The sequence below is a fragment of the Chiloscyllium punctatum genome, chromosome 15 (genome assembly GCF_047496795.1).
Source record: "Chiloscyllium punctatum isolate Juve2018m chromosome 15, sChiPun1.3, whole genome shotgun sequence".
In the NCBI taxonomy this organism is placed as follows: domain Eukaryota; kingdom Metazoa; phylum Chordata; class Chondrichthyes; order Orectolobiformes; family Hemiscylliidae; genus Chiloscyllium; species Chiloscyllium punctatum.
This window is the reverse complement of record NC_092753.1, coordinates 53,188,252-53,202,770: the sequence shown is the minus strand read 5'-3', so window position 1 is coordinate 53,202,770 and position 14,519 is coordinate 53,188,252. Positions and strand designations below refer to the sequence as shown.

The following is a 14,519-nucleotide window of genomic DNA, read 5'->3' as shown; positions in this document are numbered from 1 at the left end:
TGTAATCCCAGAGCTTGCAAAAATTCTGTATAGTTTTTTCAGATGTCTTTCATAAATTCAGCTCCACCACATTGTTATTTAGTTCCCCACTACAGCTGTTCTATTCTCAAAGTAAGTCTGAGACACTGAAGTTATTAAAAAGGGATCACACCAGGAAAAAAGTATGTGAAGCACTGAGCTGGACTCCTAAACATTTAAGATGCTGCTCTTTATGGATTTCCCCAGTTAATTACTAAGCAGAGATTTTGGTCTACGACAATATTAGTCAAATACAAACAAACTCATTAATAGTAGACTGAAGGCAAAGTGGATATTGAGCAATAAAATTAGCTGAATGAATACCAGTGGATAAGTCAACTCTATTGTGCACCCCAACTTTTCAGCAACTGCATTAAGAGCAGTGATGTTAACTCTGCATCTGAACTTATACACGGAATACCAGAGCTTAGTGTGAAATGGTTAACTAGCAAAAGCAACTATGCAAAAAGTTTTGTTCATTGTGCCCTATACAAGTTCTCTAGATAAATTCAGACTACCTGATGAAATGATGTTAAAATTCTTGGAATAGAGAAAATTGATTTCAATGCTAACAGTTTATGGTGATTCTCAGTAACCAGAGGCCAGATCCTACATTTTGCATCTCGATTGTAAAATGGACTGTAACATCGCAATCAAAGTAGTACTTTAAGTCATAATAAACATCTTTACATGAATTGAATGGAGGTGTGAAACCTCCCTGTTACGTGAACTTAAAAGATACTTAATTGTGCATGTACAGCAAGCATGGATACAAACAGTGCAGGTAAACTGAACATTTAGAACAGGACTCTGATTTTAGTTAAGGCCAACTTTCATGTTTTAATACAAAGACCAGAGAAATTGCTGCAGACAGCTTTATCAAAAGATGGCTCACAAAGAATCTAACAATTTAAAACTGAGAACTGACAACAGATTGGGCAAAGTCAGTTTTTGACTCTTTGGTGTGAGTGTTCAAGGGAATTACCATCATACCTGAAGTGAGCACTGTAGTTTATCAAGTTCTCTCAATAGCTGGTTTTGAATCCACCCAATTATTCTTTTTGAAAAAGCAAACAACACCAAGTTGCTCGTCTACCTCATCATCTATAAACTGCACTTAAAACCTTAATCAATTATGAACTAAGCATCTGATAATTAATCAAACACAAATCAGTCCCACATTCCTTTTGTTTCATGAAAATGGCTGGCTTCCACTGTACATCTCTTGCCCCCACTCAGACCAACATAACAGCAAATGGATTCTCTCTTCAAACTTTCATTTTACTGAAAACACTGAAGCAAGAAATATTCTGTCTGGATACAGAGGCTAAAAATATCCACTTTAAATTAGCAAAGTTTGGAATCTACAAATTTTCCATAACCACTTAGTTCAGCCAACCTCGATCAATGCTCTGTCTCAGAAGAACTGAATTTTACAAATAAACTGCCAACTGTTGAAACATTTTGTTGCTACTTCACTGCTGACTGCCAGAATTTTCTTTTGAACCCAAACTTAAGGGCCAAGACATTATTTCCATGCTCCTAAATTTCCTTAAAATAACTAATGTTCCAACATATTATCAACTGGTAGGACACCTCAGATCAGTCAGAGTATTTAACACCCAGATTGTTACAATCCTCGAGTTGATTTATTAGAAAGACTTGATGACAAATTCAAAACGAACCAAATCCAGTAATTTTATAAAATGGCAAAAAAACTATGTTCCAATTTGCTAACCAGCCAACACGTGATCCCAGCTTCTTGTAGAACTCAGGAGATAATATTACACGAAATGTGTTTTCTGGTTATAATCAAGAAGCTATTCCTGTTCTATGATCACAATTTCAGAAATTCTCAAGATAGCAATATACAATAAATATTGAGTAGATTAAGCAAATGTGAAAATTTGAATTATGAGAAGGGCTGCTCATGATTGCTAATGGGGGATAAGAGTCATTTCTATCCAGCTACATTGATTGTCTTCATTGTTGACTATAAGTGTTTTTATTCACAGTACTTACAGTTTTATCTTTAAGATTTAACTGTCCGATTAATTTCCGATCATCAGCAGGGTCTACAAGTTCACCACCAATAAATAGTTCTACTTTTGTATGTGCACTGTTTGCTTTTATTCTACTGAGGATACAGCGTCTAACAGACCCAATGGTGTCATTTGTGTGAGACCAAATATCCAAATCTTCCACTTGACGTCCTTGATTTGGAAATCGTACAACAAGAGATACATGTTTTCCACGAAAAGCTCTGAAAAAGGCAAATTCTTAGTGTCATGAAAGGCAGATTTTCTTTCACTAATAAAATTGTAAATGTTGGTATCCAGGTCATTTGGGTGTGCTTGTCTAAGAAACACTAGCAAACAGGTACAGAAAGCAATTGAGGTAACAAATGGAATGTAGACTTATTCCAATGTGATTGCAGTATAGAAAAAAACAAATCTTGGAACAATTGTACTGGGTTTTGGTAAGGTCACATATGAAACACTGAGAGAAACGAGAAATTTTGGTTTCCAAATTTAAGAAAGGTAAAGTTGCCATAATCCCAAAGGACCACAGGGCAGCTCTCCCAGAGAGAAACAACCGGTGGGGAGTTTAACTCAAGGATCACCACGCCTGAAGACATGGGCATGGTTGAGAAGGTGACCTCAGCCAATGCGCGAATTGAATGCACACTGTTGGGACGACAAATCGACCATCCAGCCAAATGAGTTAACTGACCCCTGAAGAAAGAGCATATCGCTTTGGAGGCAGTACAATGAAGATTTACTGAATTTGTCCCAGGGATGAGGGGTGATCCTGCAATAAAAAGCAAACCAATTTGAGCCTACATTCTCAGGAGTTCCAGAGAATGAGACACAACCAAGATTAGATTGAAAATTTTCAAGGGATATATTAACAAATATGGAGAAACTGATTTGAGTCGAAAATACATGGTCATTTCGGACTGGAATGACAAGAAATCAACTCAAAAGACTGAGAATCTTTGTAATTAGTGACCAGAGGGGATTACGATCGCTCCAACTGTTAATACATACAAACCTGGAAGACGGATGTTGCATCTATGTTGGAATTAAAGATTACGGAGAGCAGGCAGAGAAATGGAATTGACGCCCAAGATTAAACATGATTGTTGTGAAGCAGGCTTGACAGGCCCCATAGGGTATTCCTTGTACTATTTTTGTTTTCTGTAAATCATCCCAACTAGTCACAACTGTTGAAATTTGCATTTCTGAATTAAACCTCAAATATACCAAATGCATAACTAAAGATTATTCCAAAATGTAGTTTTGCACTAATTATTATAGCTTCACTTCATAAGAGACAAAAAAACTGCAGATGCCAGAAGGACATGGCAAGCCGCGCTTGGGAAGGGGGCACAGTGATGAGGTTGCGATTGGTGAATACAGGTGATGGGTATGCCCTGGTTGGCTGGTGGGATGAATGAATCCGGTTGGTAGCTGGTAGGAAGGGTCAGTCAGAGGGATGGAAGGGAGGTGGTGGGGCTAGAAAGGGAATCAGGAAGTGGGTGGCAAGGTTATTCGAAATTGGAAAACTCAATGTAGAGTCCTTTGGTCTAGAGACTGTCCAGGCAAAAGATGAGGTGTTGTTCTTCCAATTTGCAGTCTGACTCACTGTGGCAATAGAGGAGACCAAAGGAGGACATGGAAAGCGAAATTGAAATGGGCAGTGACTGGAGGTCAGGGTGGCCCATACGGGACTGGGGCTGAGATGCTCACCAAATCATTGCCTAAGTTTATGTTTAATCTGCTTGATGTAGAGACTGGGAGCACCAGATACAATAAACTAGGTTGGAGAGGCAAGTAAACCTTTTTGACCTGGAAGGGCTGTTTGGGGCCCTGGATGTAGATGAGGGAGGTGGTGTGCCAGCAGGTTTTGCATCTTTACAGTTGTGGTGCGGTTTCCATCTTTTACGTTTCCTAATAGTTCAATTGCAATAATTTTGTCGACTTGACTTAAATTCCACTTATTTGTTTAGAGACCAAAATCATATATGCAATACCCATCTTCTGGTTATGGTACTGCCACCTTCAGTCCATAAGTAAACAGCTTTGATATTCCTTTCAAATATTGTCAAGACAACTGATGAATTGATTAACAAGCAATATAATACATTCCATCATACATTCTTCAGAAATGGCACTTTTGGAATATTGCATGCAATTCTGGTCTCCCTCCTATAAGAAGGGCATTATGAAACTAGAAATAGTTCAGAAATGATTGACAAGGATGTTGCCAGGATTGGAGGATTTGAGCTTTGGGAGGGGCTGAATAGGCTGGGGCTGTGGACAGGATAAAAATCAACAACGTATTTTTCCTGGTGGGGGAGTCCAGAACTAGAAGGTGTAGGTTTAGAGTGAGGGGGGAAAAATATAAAAGGGACCCAAGGGGGCAACTTTTTCACGCAGAGGTGCATGTATGGAATGAACTGCCAGAGGAAGTGGTAGACGTTGTTACAGTTTAAAAGGCATCTGGATGGGTATATGAATAGGAAGAGTTTAGAGGGATATGGGTCAAGTGCTGGCAAATTGAACTAGATTAGGTTAGGATGTCTAGTTGGCATGGACAAGGGTCTGTTTCTGTGCTATACATCTCTATGACTAACTAATAATCCAACATGAGAAAATCCATGCCAGATGACAAATAATTCAATGCAATGAATTGAAAATGTAATATAATTTTTCAAGTAGACTAACAGAACATACAACTGACATTGTTTTCAGAACTTATCAATAGTACAGGACATCATGAAGAATTAATGATAGATACTCCAAAGGACATCTTATATCAATTGAGAGAGTGGGGAGATTAAATTAAAACTCAAATCTAGAATTTTGAGTCATCAAAATCCAAGTGCAGTTTTACCAAAAATAAAAACACAATTCACCATACAAAAACACTTAATTTTTGTAAAAATACAATGCAATTGACAGCATTTCATCCGCTAGTGAAAGCAGTACTTGAAATATACATACCTAGACATTGGTAGAATCGTCCGTTCTTCATGGTAGTCACTGTCGCACTCATTTATGTACTCACGCAACACTGTCAATACACGTACCATCCGTATTGCCTCCTGCCTTGCACAATTAATACTGTCTTTGTCACCATCTAGTACACACAGTGTATCATAAGAGGCCTTCAATCGATCAAAACACGACTGAATGAAGTCTTCATGAATCTCGACCTATTTGTGCAAATGTTGGCAGCAATTAGGCACTGCTTCACCTCAGCTTCAAACAGTAACCAATTTTTCATCTCATACACATTCTGCACCTTCACAACTTTCCTCTTGCTCAGTACAAATTAACAAGCATGTTAAGGTACCTCTGTTCACTTGTCAGGATATAGACAAAATTTGAAGGTAAAAAGTATTGGGCTCTTCTGGCAGTGGTAGTGAACCTAACACTGGGACACAAGGTTCAATCTTCACTGGCAAAGAGGTGGATCATAAACATGTCCAAATAGGTTGATTAAATATTTAACTCTAATAGCAACTTTGCTTGCACATACTCTCCAAATCACAACAGCACAGGCGCATATCTAGATTTCTAAATTCGTCAATGAAATCCCAATTTAAAATATGTATAGTAGACGCTCAACCAGAAAACTCACACTGAGCATCCTTCTTATGGCTGACTCACCTGATTAACCTGCAATCGTGGACCAAGATTTGTGTATATTTCTTTTAGCAGGTCTATTGCTCTACTTGCAATGTCATCACTTCCTTGAATTACTACCTGTGGAGGACAGATTGGCAAAGCATTAACATTTTTAGCTCAAATCAAACTTCATACAGTTGACATAAAACCCCAAATACTGCGGCAAAGTTCATGTAAGTTTGTATAACAGACTTGCCTTTTTTATTTGCCATCCTAATTTTTGAATGTTACTTAATTGTACAAAGGAACAACACAACTCAGAATCCAGTTTATGCAATTCAATGAAAAGGCTAGTACCAAGATTCTGGTCTTGTCGAGCCAGATTTTATGTCAATTCCTTCTGGGACTATTTATTTCATTCTCAGATAAGATCTTGTTCACCAGTACTGAGAGCAAGAAATACACAGATTCACACCTGTGCTTTATCTGTCACAACCATATTAATATGCACACCCTACCTCCAAAACAATGAAGTACCTAAACAATCTAAAGCAACTACTGGAGCTAACACTACATTGAAATTTATAACTTGTTGCGTAATATTGGTTTTAAGACCTTCAGGCTCAACTGGCTGAATTATTTTAATAGCAGCTTCTGTTTAAACACATGGTTATGAACACTGCATATAGATTAGATTAGATTCCCTAGAGTGTGGAAACATGCCCTTCGGCCCACCCAAATCCACACTGACCCTCCAAAGAGTAACCCAACCAGAGCCATCTCCCTCTGACTAATGCACCTAAAACTATGGGCAATTTAGCATGGTCAATTGACCTAACCTGTACGCCTTTAGACTGTGGGAGGAAACCGGAGCACCCAGAGGAAACCCATGCAGACACGGGGAGAATATGCAAACTCCACACAAGCAGTTGCCTGAGGCTAGAATCGAACCTGGGACCCTGGTGCTGTGAAGCAGCTGAGCTAACCACTGAGCCACTGTGCTGCCCCAAACATTAAGGTAACAGCCTTATATTCTCTATCATTCCCATTCTTCTACACTCAACCTATCTAATAGCGCACTCAAACTTGGACACTCCTTTTTCACACACTGGGTATATAATTGCCTATATTGTCAGTTTCTTTTAAAACCCTCACCAAACCTTCCCTTGCGATCCTTTCCTAGCCCTCATTTAGGGTCAAGTTCCCTCTTCAGCCAGAGTTGTACAAATGGCTCTGACACCTCACTCATGCAGTTGAGCTTCCTTCTTCCCCAGTTATGGTATGACTGGCCCATCAACAGAAACCCCATACCTCTTTGGTTAGTGTGGGAGGAAAATGTTCAATTCCCAGATCTTCTTTACTGAGTCAATTTGCTTCTGGATCAGGTCGTCAGCCAAACACTATTGCAGATATGCATAAACATTCAAAGGAACTCTATTTGCACTATGGTTCCAGTATGGTCATCTAATCTCTGCAGAGTTCCTCAGGGTAATGCCCTTGGCCCAAACATCTTCAGCTGCTTCATCAATGACCTTCCCTCCATCATAAAGGTCAGAAGTGGGAATGTTCACCTATGATTGCACAATTTTCAGCACCATTAGCCACTCTTCAGAAACTGAAGCAGTCCATGTTCAAATGCAACAAGATCTGGACACTATCCCAGCTTGAACTGGCCAGCGGCAATTAACATTTGGACCACACAAATGCTAGGCTATGACAATCACCCCATGACATTTAATGGTGTTACCATCACTGAGTCTCCCATTATCTAAATCCCAAGAGTCATCATTGACCATAAACGCAACTGGACTCATCACATAAACAGTGACTACAAGAGCAGGTCAGAAGTGAGGAAGCCTGCAGCAAGTAATTCCTCCTGTCTCTCCAAAGCCTGTCCACCATCTACAAGGCACAAGTCAGGAGTCTGATGGAATACTCCTCACTTGCCTAGATGGATACAGCCCCAACAACACAAGCTTGACACTCAGGACAAAGCAGCCCGCTTGATTGTCACATCAAACATCCACTCCCTCCACCACCGGTACTCAGTAGCAGCAGTGCGTACAGTCTGTTCTGCTATAACATTGTAGTTGCATTCTCGTGTGAACTCATGTTGGAGAAAATCATGCAATAGAAATAAAGGGGTCTGTGGGAAAAACAGAATTAGCAGCAAACCACTAAAAATATCAATAAAAATTGAAAAATAGCTAGCCTAACAAACGATAGCACAGTTTAGTGAATGTTAAAGTCTATTTTAATGAAATACAATAAATTAAACACAAATGGGTTTCTGAGTTTGCTGAATTACAGTACTGTATTAAGATGGGGCTGAGGGTCTCAATCAGCAGCATCACTTTCAGGTGCTGTGCTGGGTTATGAAGAAAGAAAATATTTAGTTCAGAAATAGATGGCATCGGCCCTTTGAACTCACTGTTTCTTTTTTTGGGGGGGGGGGGGGTCTGACTTTTAAAAGAAAGGCATCTAGCTATTGCTGCTTTGCAATCTCTCTTTCATGAAGAAGCTGTTCATAGGGAGTCAGGTAAGATTTTATGCCACGGACTGCTATCCTGATGTGTTCTGCATTGTAGTCATTGCCTTCTAATAGCTGCAACTGCTCCTCAACTTCCCTCAGTCGAGAGACAAAAGACATGGAAAGTTCCTGTGGTACTGCATCCTGGATGACTTCATCGTTAGCTTCAAATCTTCCCTGCAGCAACAAGTTGTTGCAGATCAACTGTGGAGAGGCCTTCACAATGGGCCTCAAACAGGTCCTCAACATCCTCAGTCTCCCGTTCTTCAAATCCACCTTTCTTTGCAAGAGTGAGCTATTTGATTGCTGGAAGCTCCTCTGACACCTTCAAAACAATCAAGAAGAAAATATGGGAGAAGCTTCTGCCAAACCATATTTGAGCAGTCCTGACTGACATCACCCCAGGCCTCCACAATGTCAATAGCATTCTTACTGTTAAAGCTCTTCTGAAATTTAACAGCATTATGCCGTTCAGTAGCTGCCATCAGCTTCTTGAATGCGAGTCTTAAATAATAAGCTTTACAAGCTGGTATTGCATCCTGGTCCATGGATTGAATGAGACAAATTGTGTTCAAAAGATAGAAATAGCACTTTGATGTTTTCAGAAAGTTCACCAATGGTGGGAGGATGGCTTGGTGCATTGTCCAGAATGAGTAGTATCCTGAAACCCAAATTTTCTCCTGCAATAATTTCTAAAACCATCCTCAAAAAAAACAACAAAGGTCAGAAAACTTCGCCCCATCGCCCAACGTCTTTTGCTTAACCTGAAGTAAACACCTAGAGTGGACTTATAATAGTCTTTCAAGGCTCACAGGTTGGCTGAGTGGTACACTACATGCTTAAGCTCTAAGACTCCACCAGCACTGGCATCCAACAATACAGACATACGTTTCTTTGCCATCTTAAAACCTGGAGCATGTGCTTCATTCTTAGAAAAGTAGGTTCTGAATGGCATTTGCATCCAGCAAAAACCTGTCTCGTTCAAATTGAATATTTGATCCAAGGTGTAGCCTTCTTTCTCAATTTTTTCATCACGAGGAAATAACAGTGCCCGCTCCTTCTCTGCACTGGCAGGTTCGCCACATGATTTTACGTTATGAAAAGCATAGCGGCTCTTGAACCCAGCAAAACAGTCACTACTAGCACTAAAGGCAAGCACATCTGCAGGATTTTCAGCTTTTCTCCTTAGGTCTTCATAAATTGATAAGCTTTATTTCATAATGAGAAAAGTGGCCCCAGAACGCTATTTTATCCACACACTTAGAAGATGTTCCACCTCAAGTTACTTTATTCGTGATCTCAGATTTGCTAGCACTCTGACTTGTTCCAGCAATGCAGCTTGCTTTAATTCTCTCTGTATGATCTCTAATGGTGAATAGCATAGACTCCTTCATTCTTGTTGCACGAACAATATCACCACGTGCTCTTTCATTACATTCAAAACACTAACATCTAGCATCTATGCAAGAGTTATAGCCTCTTTTACCCTCACCATCTGTGATTTTTTCCACCAGATGCTTCCTGTCAACATTCTTGAGACTTTCTCCTTCCATATTCATAGAAAACACAGCGAGACTTGTAAAAAAAGGACCTAAAATTACTGAGTACAGCACCATACCTTTCACAAAGCACTTCAGCACAAGCATGCGAGCTGACTGATCATATGATGATGATGCAGAGTCTAGTCCTCCATGCACCGCAAGACCCAGTGTCAGGGATGGAATCATTTAGTAGCCAACAGCAGTGTTATAAAACACCATTTCCCAATTCATCTATCACATTACTGCCAATCATGTTGACAAAATACATGTTAAAGGAGAACAACCTGTACTATCTACAAGACGCACTGACACTGCAGAAATTCAAAGATCCTCAGCCAGCACCTTCCAAACCACTTCGATCCAGAAGGACAAGGGAAGCAGGTATACGGGAACACCACCACCTTCAAATTGCCCTCCAAGCCACTCACCATCCTAACTTGGAAATACATCTCAGTGCCTTCACTATTGGGCCTAAACCCTGGAATTCCCTCCCTAATGGCACTGTGGGTGAACCTACAGCAAGGGGACTGCAGCAGTTCAAGGTGACAGCTCACTATCACCTTATCAAGGTCCCAACTAGGGACAGACAAAAAATGCTGGCCAGAATGCAACACCCACATTCCACAAACAAATAATTACATAAAACAAATCTGAAAATTACCATTGGTGAATTTCATTGCTTCAGCCTGGCTGATACAATGGTGAATCTGGACTTCTCAAGTCCTGTGGCTTTGAATAGAGCTTTTCTATTCCCGTTTGGCAGCTGGGCGTATCAAAAGTAATCAGTAACTCACCCATTTTGACAATGTAATATTTTGGTTTTTGTCACCATCTGACTAATTACTGGAAAACGGTAAGTTTGGAAGAGGTCTTGTGGTCATCTGGTTAAAGTGCTGAACAAATTAACTTCTGGTAAGCCCGAGGGATTGATTTAGCCCATTTAAATCCATATTTAATATTGTGTTTTTGATGATGGAACCATTCTGATAATTGATGGCCCATTCAGTAAAATATTTCATAAGACCATGCCAATGGTTGGCCACTATTTACAGGATACATTTGATCTTAGGCATATTCTTCCAAGTGGAGTCATTCCTCCATGATCTGTTTTACAGTGAACTCCCTGACTGCAGGCGAATTTCAAGCAAGTTCACAAACATGATGATTTTTAGCTGGATGTCACTTGGTATTTCATTCCTTTTTCGGAAGACACGTTTACATCTGTCGTGTGCCATGCAATGTCTGCCTTGTGGAGGTATGCTTAAGTCATGCATCTTTTTGGCAACACTGCTATATCACCTGATTGAAACCATGCACCAATTTAGACAGGTAGTAAAACATGCTTTTCTGAACTGCAAAAAAAAAGAGGCCAACTCCAAAGGCGAGTTAAGTATTTAATTGCAAAGTAAAGGTGGTGGTTGGCAACCTATATCCCAATTATAAGCCAAAGCATGATTTTTCACACTTGTCAACCTATGGGAATGATTTGTCTAAATTCATGATTTCAGCACAACCTTGGAATTAAAACTTCACTTCCCAAAACTAAAAAACCGTAACTGAAATTCCACAAACAGACTATAATAGTTTGTGCATATACACATATGCACACAAGCACACTGCTCTTATTCAGGAGGAAAGTACAGACAAACAGAAAAGAAACATTTCATGTTTCAAGTTAAATATCACTTCTTTGCATTAAAAAGTACTTGCATAAACATCAATTTGGGAGTGTGGAAATTTTGTCTGAATTTGGGAGCCGTGATATCCCAGTTTTAAATTGGCAAGTCCAGCTACTCATCATGAATTAGTTTTTATCCAAGGCAGGTTCAACTTTAACTCAACGACCAGCAAAGCATGAAACCTGATGGGAGTCACAAAACCTGTGAAATAATATCACTGTCAAAAAGTCATATTTCTCTGCACTCCAGCATGTTTGCTGTCAATTAAAGCCAGAGCTCGAGCAAACAGCGCACTGAGCAATGTTGTGCTTCCAGTAACAGCAGAATTAAGGAACAGAATTGTCTCTTGGCCTGAAAGTCTGTTCTACCATAACTGATCTGCCATCCAAGTTCATACATATGCCTTGACTCACTCTCTCTCTCGAAATTCAATTCACAAAAAAACAAAAATAATCCAGCAGAGTCATTTGGTAGTACAAAACTTGAATGTTGCTGAAGATATTTTATCAAAGCTTTTTGTCTTGTACATGAGGACATTCACAGGAACGCCAATATAAAAGGGTAACAATTTGTGTGGTAGGAGTTCTGATAGGTAAAGGCATAGCCATGGAGAATGTATCAGTTAGATGACTTCTATTTAACTACAATTCTTAGTTTAAATTTAAACAAGGCAGGTTGACTGTGATTGGTCAATACATTAGCTAATTTTGTATCAGTGAAACAGGTTCAGTGTGTGTAAATATCCTTTCTGCTTACCAAGATCTGGGCCTAGGTGTATTAATATGTAATTTGCAGTGCCACACTGCAAACCCAGCTAACAATGTGAAATTATTTTCTCAATCTATTGTTTCACCTTCTCAGATAATGTTGCAAATGCTGGCCAGTAACAGAATCACATGTAATTTTGGAGACTGTGTTGTGAAATTTGCAAGCACAAGCTGGAGTCGGGTTATCAGTTGTTGCTCACTGAACGGCTGAAGGGACGTGTGGTTTGATTTGATCCACTGATCTTTGGGACAAGGAGTAAAGATTTCTCACATTAAACTGGACACAAACTCATTTTACTTTGCTTATTTATAATGCCACATTACAGAACTAACTAATATGTAATATATGAGGTAAAAACAATGACTGCAGATGCTGGAAACCAAATTCTGGATTAGTGGTGCTGGAAGAGCACAGCAGTTCAGGCAGCATCCAAGGAGCAGTAAAATCGATGTTTCGGGCAAAAAATGATGGATGGTATGAAACTGATCAGGTCCCTTTCAGCCTCAATCATATTCAAAATTTCAGCTTGAACTAAATAGTCATTTGAGTTCCAAACAAAAAAAAATTCATTTTAAACTCAAGGTGGAATGGTAACAATTTCAGTTTCAGTACAATAAAGACTGAAATGAGTGATAAGTGTTTTTCTGGAGACATCCTTGAATGCTTTACAGGTATAGAACATGTTCCAATGTTTCAAAGCACATTTTTTCAATTTTTAAAAAAAAATTCTTGAGCGACTGAAGGAACATTTTGTACATTTTTGGATGTCATTTTATCAACAACCAATATACACAAATCAAGGAGTAGCGGATATCCCCCTTCCTTCAAAACCCCTTCAGCATGCAAGCAATTTCAGTTCAAAGTTCATCCTCTATTTGAAATTTCCACTGCTTTGTCTCAAGGCATGCAAGTAGAATTTTTTAAAAAGACAATGTGGAGCAGCAAAAGCATTCAACCTGTACCAATACCTGACTAAAAAAGGTAAAAATAATGGGAATAAATAGATATGGCAGCAGCTGTAAATAAAACTTTCCCCCTTCCGCTGCAGCCATTTTTGTACAATCAGCACAAATACCACTTAAACCAGTTTCATTTTGTAGCTAAGATGTTTATATCCTTACCCTCCAAAGATACTCCAGTCCTATTAACTCTAGATCATCCATCATATAAGCACGCCGTTTTGCTACAAGCTTCCCTTCACGACAGTTCACAGCTTTGAAAAACCGCTCAAAGCACTTCATTCCATTTTCAGTTAAGAGAGAAGGATCCAGTTGCAGGACATTATTTTCAAAAAAGTCCTTGTTTATGTCTGGGTCTAAGTCAGGTTCATCTCCCATCAACTTAGAAAACCATTTAAAACAGGCTTCACGATCGCAAAGGTAGACAGCATTCTCAGCTAAGCACTTCCAGATTTGCTTGGCTTGAGGAGCACACAACCACAACTGGCCATCCTTCAATAAAAATCTAGGGAATAAGACGCAGGTAAACATGGTTAAGATTGTGATAGAACACCTTTTCAAGCAAGATCTAATTTGTTGAGATGGTTCATGACTTCAGCTCTCTACATCAATGGCCAGCAAATCAATTCATTTCCCTAAACTGGTAAATAATTTGCATACACCACTGACCTCAAGAAATTTAGTCGCTCTTGGACCTCTTGCACATGGCTATACCGACTCCCTGATCGTACAGTTTGTGGATCATACTCTGGGTACTCTGCAAGACATTTACCGAGTTACAAAAATGAATTACATAGGGAGCAAGTTATTACTCTATTCTCACTTTCTCAAAAAGATCCACAGTAGTATTACAACAGTGAAGTTTTTCAGCATGCAATCAAGTATCAGCCTCGATTATGTGAACTGTATCAAGTGAAGCAGAACTCACCACCTTCTGGATTAGTTAAGGACTACTGTAATACATTGAGAACTGGATACATCTTGTTAAGATAGTTTAGTTTCACTTAGAACACTTCAATTTTGGAGAAATAGCTAGACAGGTTTCTTCAAAGGGGTAACTCAAGTTCACTGTGAACATTACTTCTGTTTGCAAGACTTTCAGTAAATAACATGACGTGGCAAACACTTGCTGCAACTGTTTTCAACGGTTAGGGGTTGAAGAAATTCTCGCTTTATCTGGCTAAGGAGGAAGAACTCTAGCTCAGGACAAACTGAGATTGTATGAAAGCCTTTTTGAGTGAAGAGCTGTAGTGGATGAAAGTCTGCCTTATGCTGCCCAGCTAACCAATCTCAGTTCTTGAAAGAAAATCTTGTTGTTGAGTTCAGGACGAAACTAATTCGTTCTTTTCAAAGAATTATTTAAGAAATGCCTCAAGACTCAATTTCTT

General features: G+C 39.4%; 1 protein-coding gene across 3 annotated transcripts in view; it reads right to left on the bottom strand.

Moving 5' to 3' along the window:
- usp9 (ubiquitin specific peptidase 9) overlaps positions 1-14,519 on the bottom strand; it is a 259,627-nt gene that overhangs the window by 160,354 nt on the left and 84,754 nt on the right. For all 3 annotated transcript variants that reach the window (XM_072585147.1, XM_072585145.1, XM_072585144.1), the window contains 5 exons: positions 13,801-13,888; positions 13,294-13,636; positions 5,697-5,792; positions 5,028-5,239; positions 2,041-2,281 (listed from right to left, as the gene is read on the bottom strand). In XM_072585147.1, the coding sequence (XP_072441248.1) occupies positions 2,041-2,281; positions 5,028-5,239; positions 5,697-5,792; positions 13,294-13,636; positions 13,801-13,888 (980 nt within the window). The remainder of the gene's footprint in view (positions 1-2,040; positions 2,282-5,027; positions 5,240-5,696; positions 5,793-13,293; positions 13,637-13,800; positions 13,889-14,519) is intronic.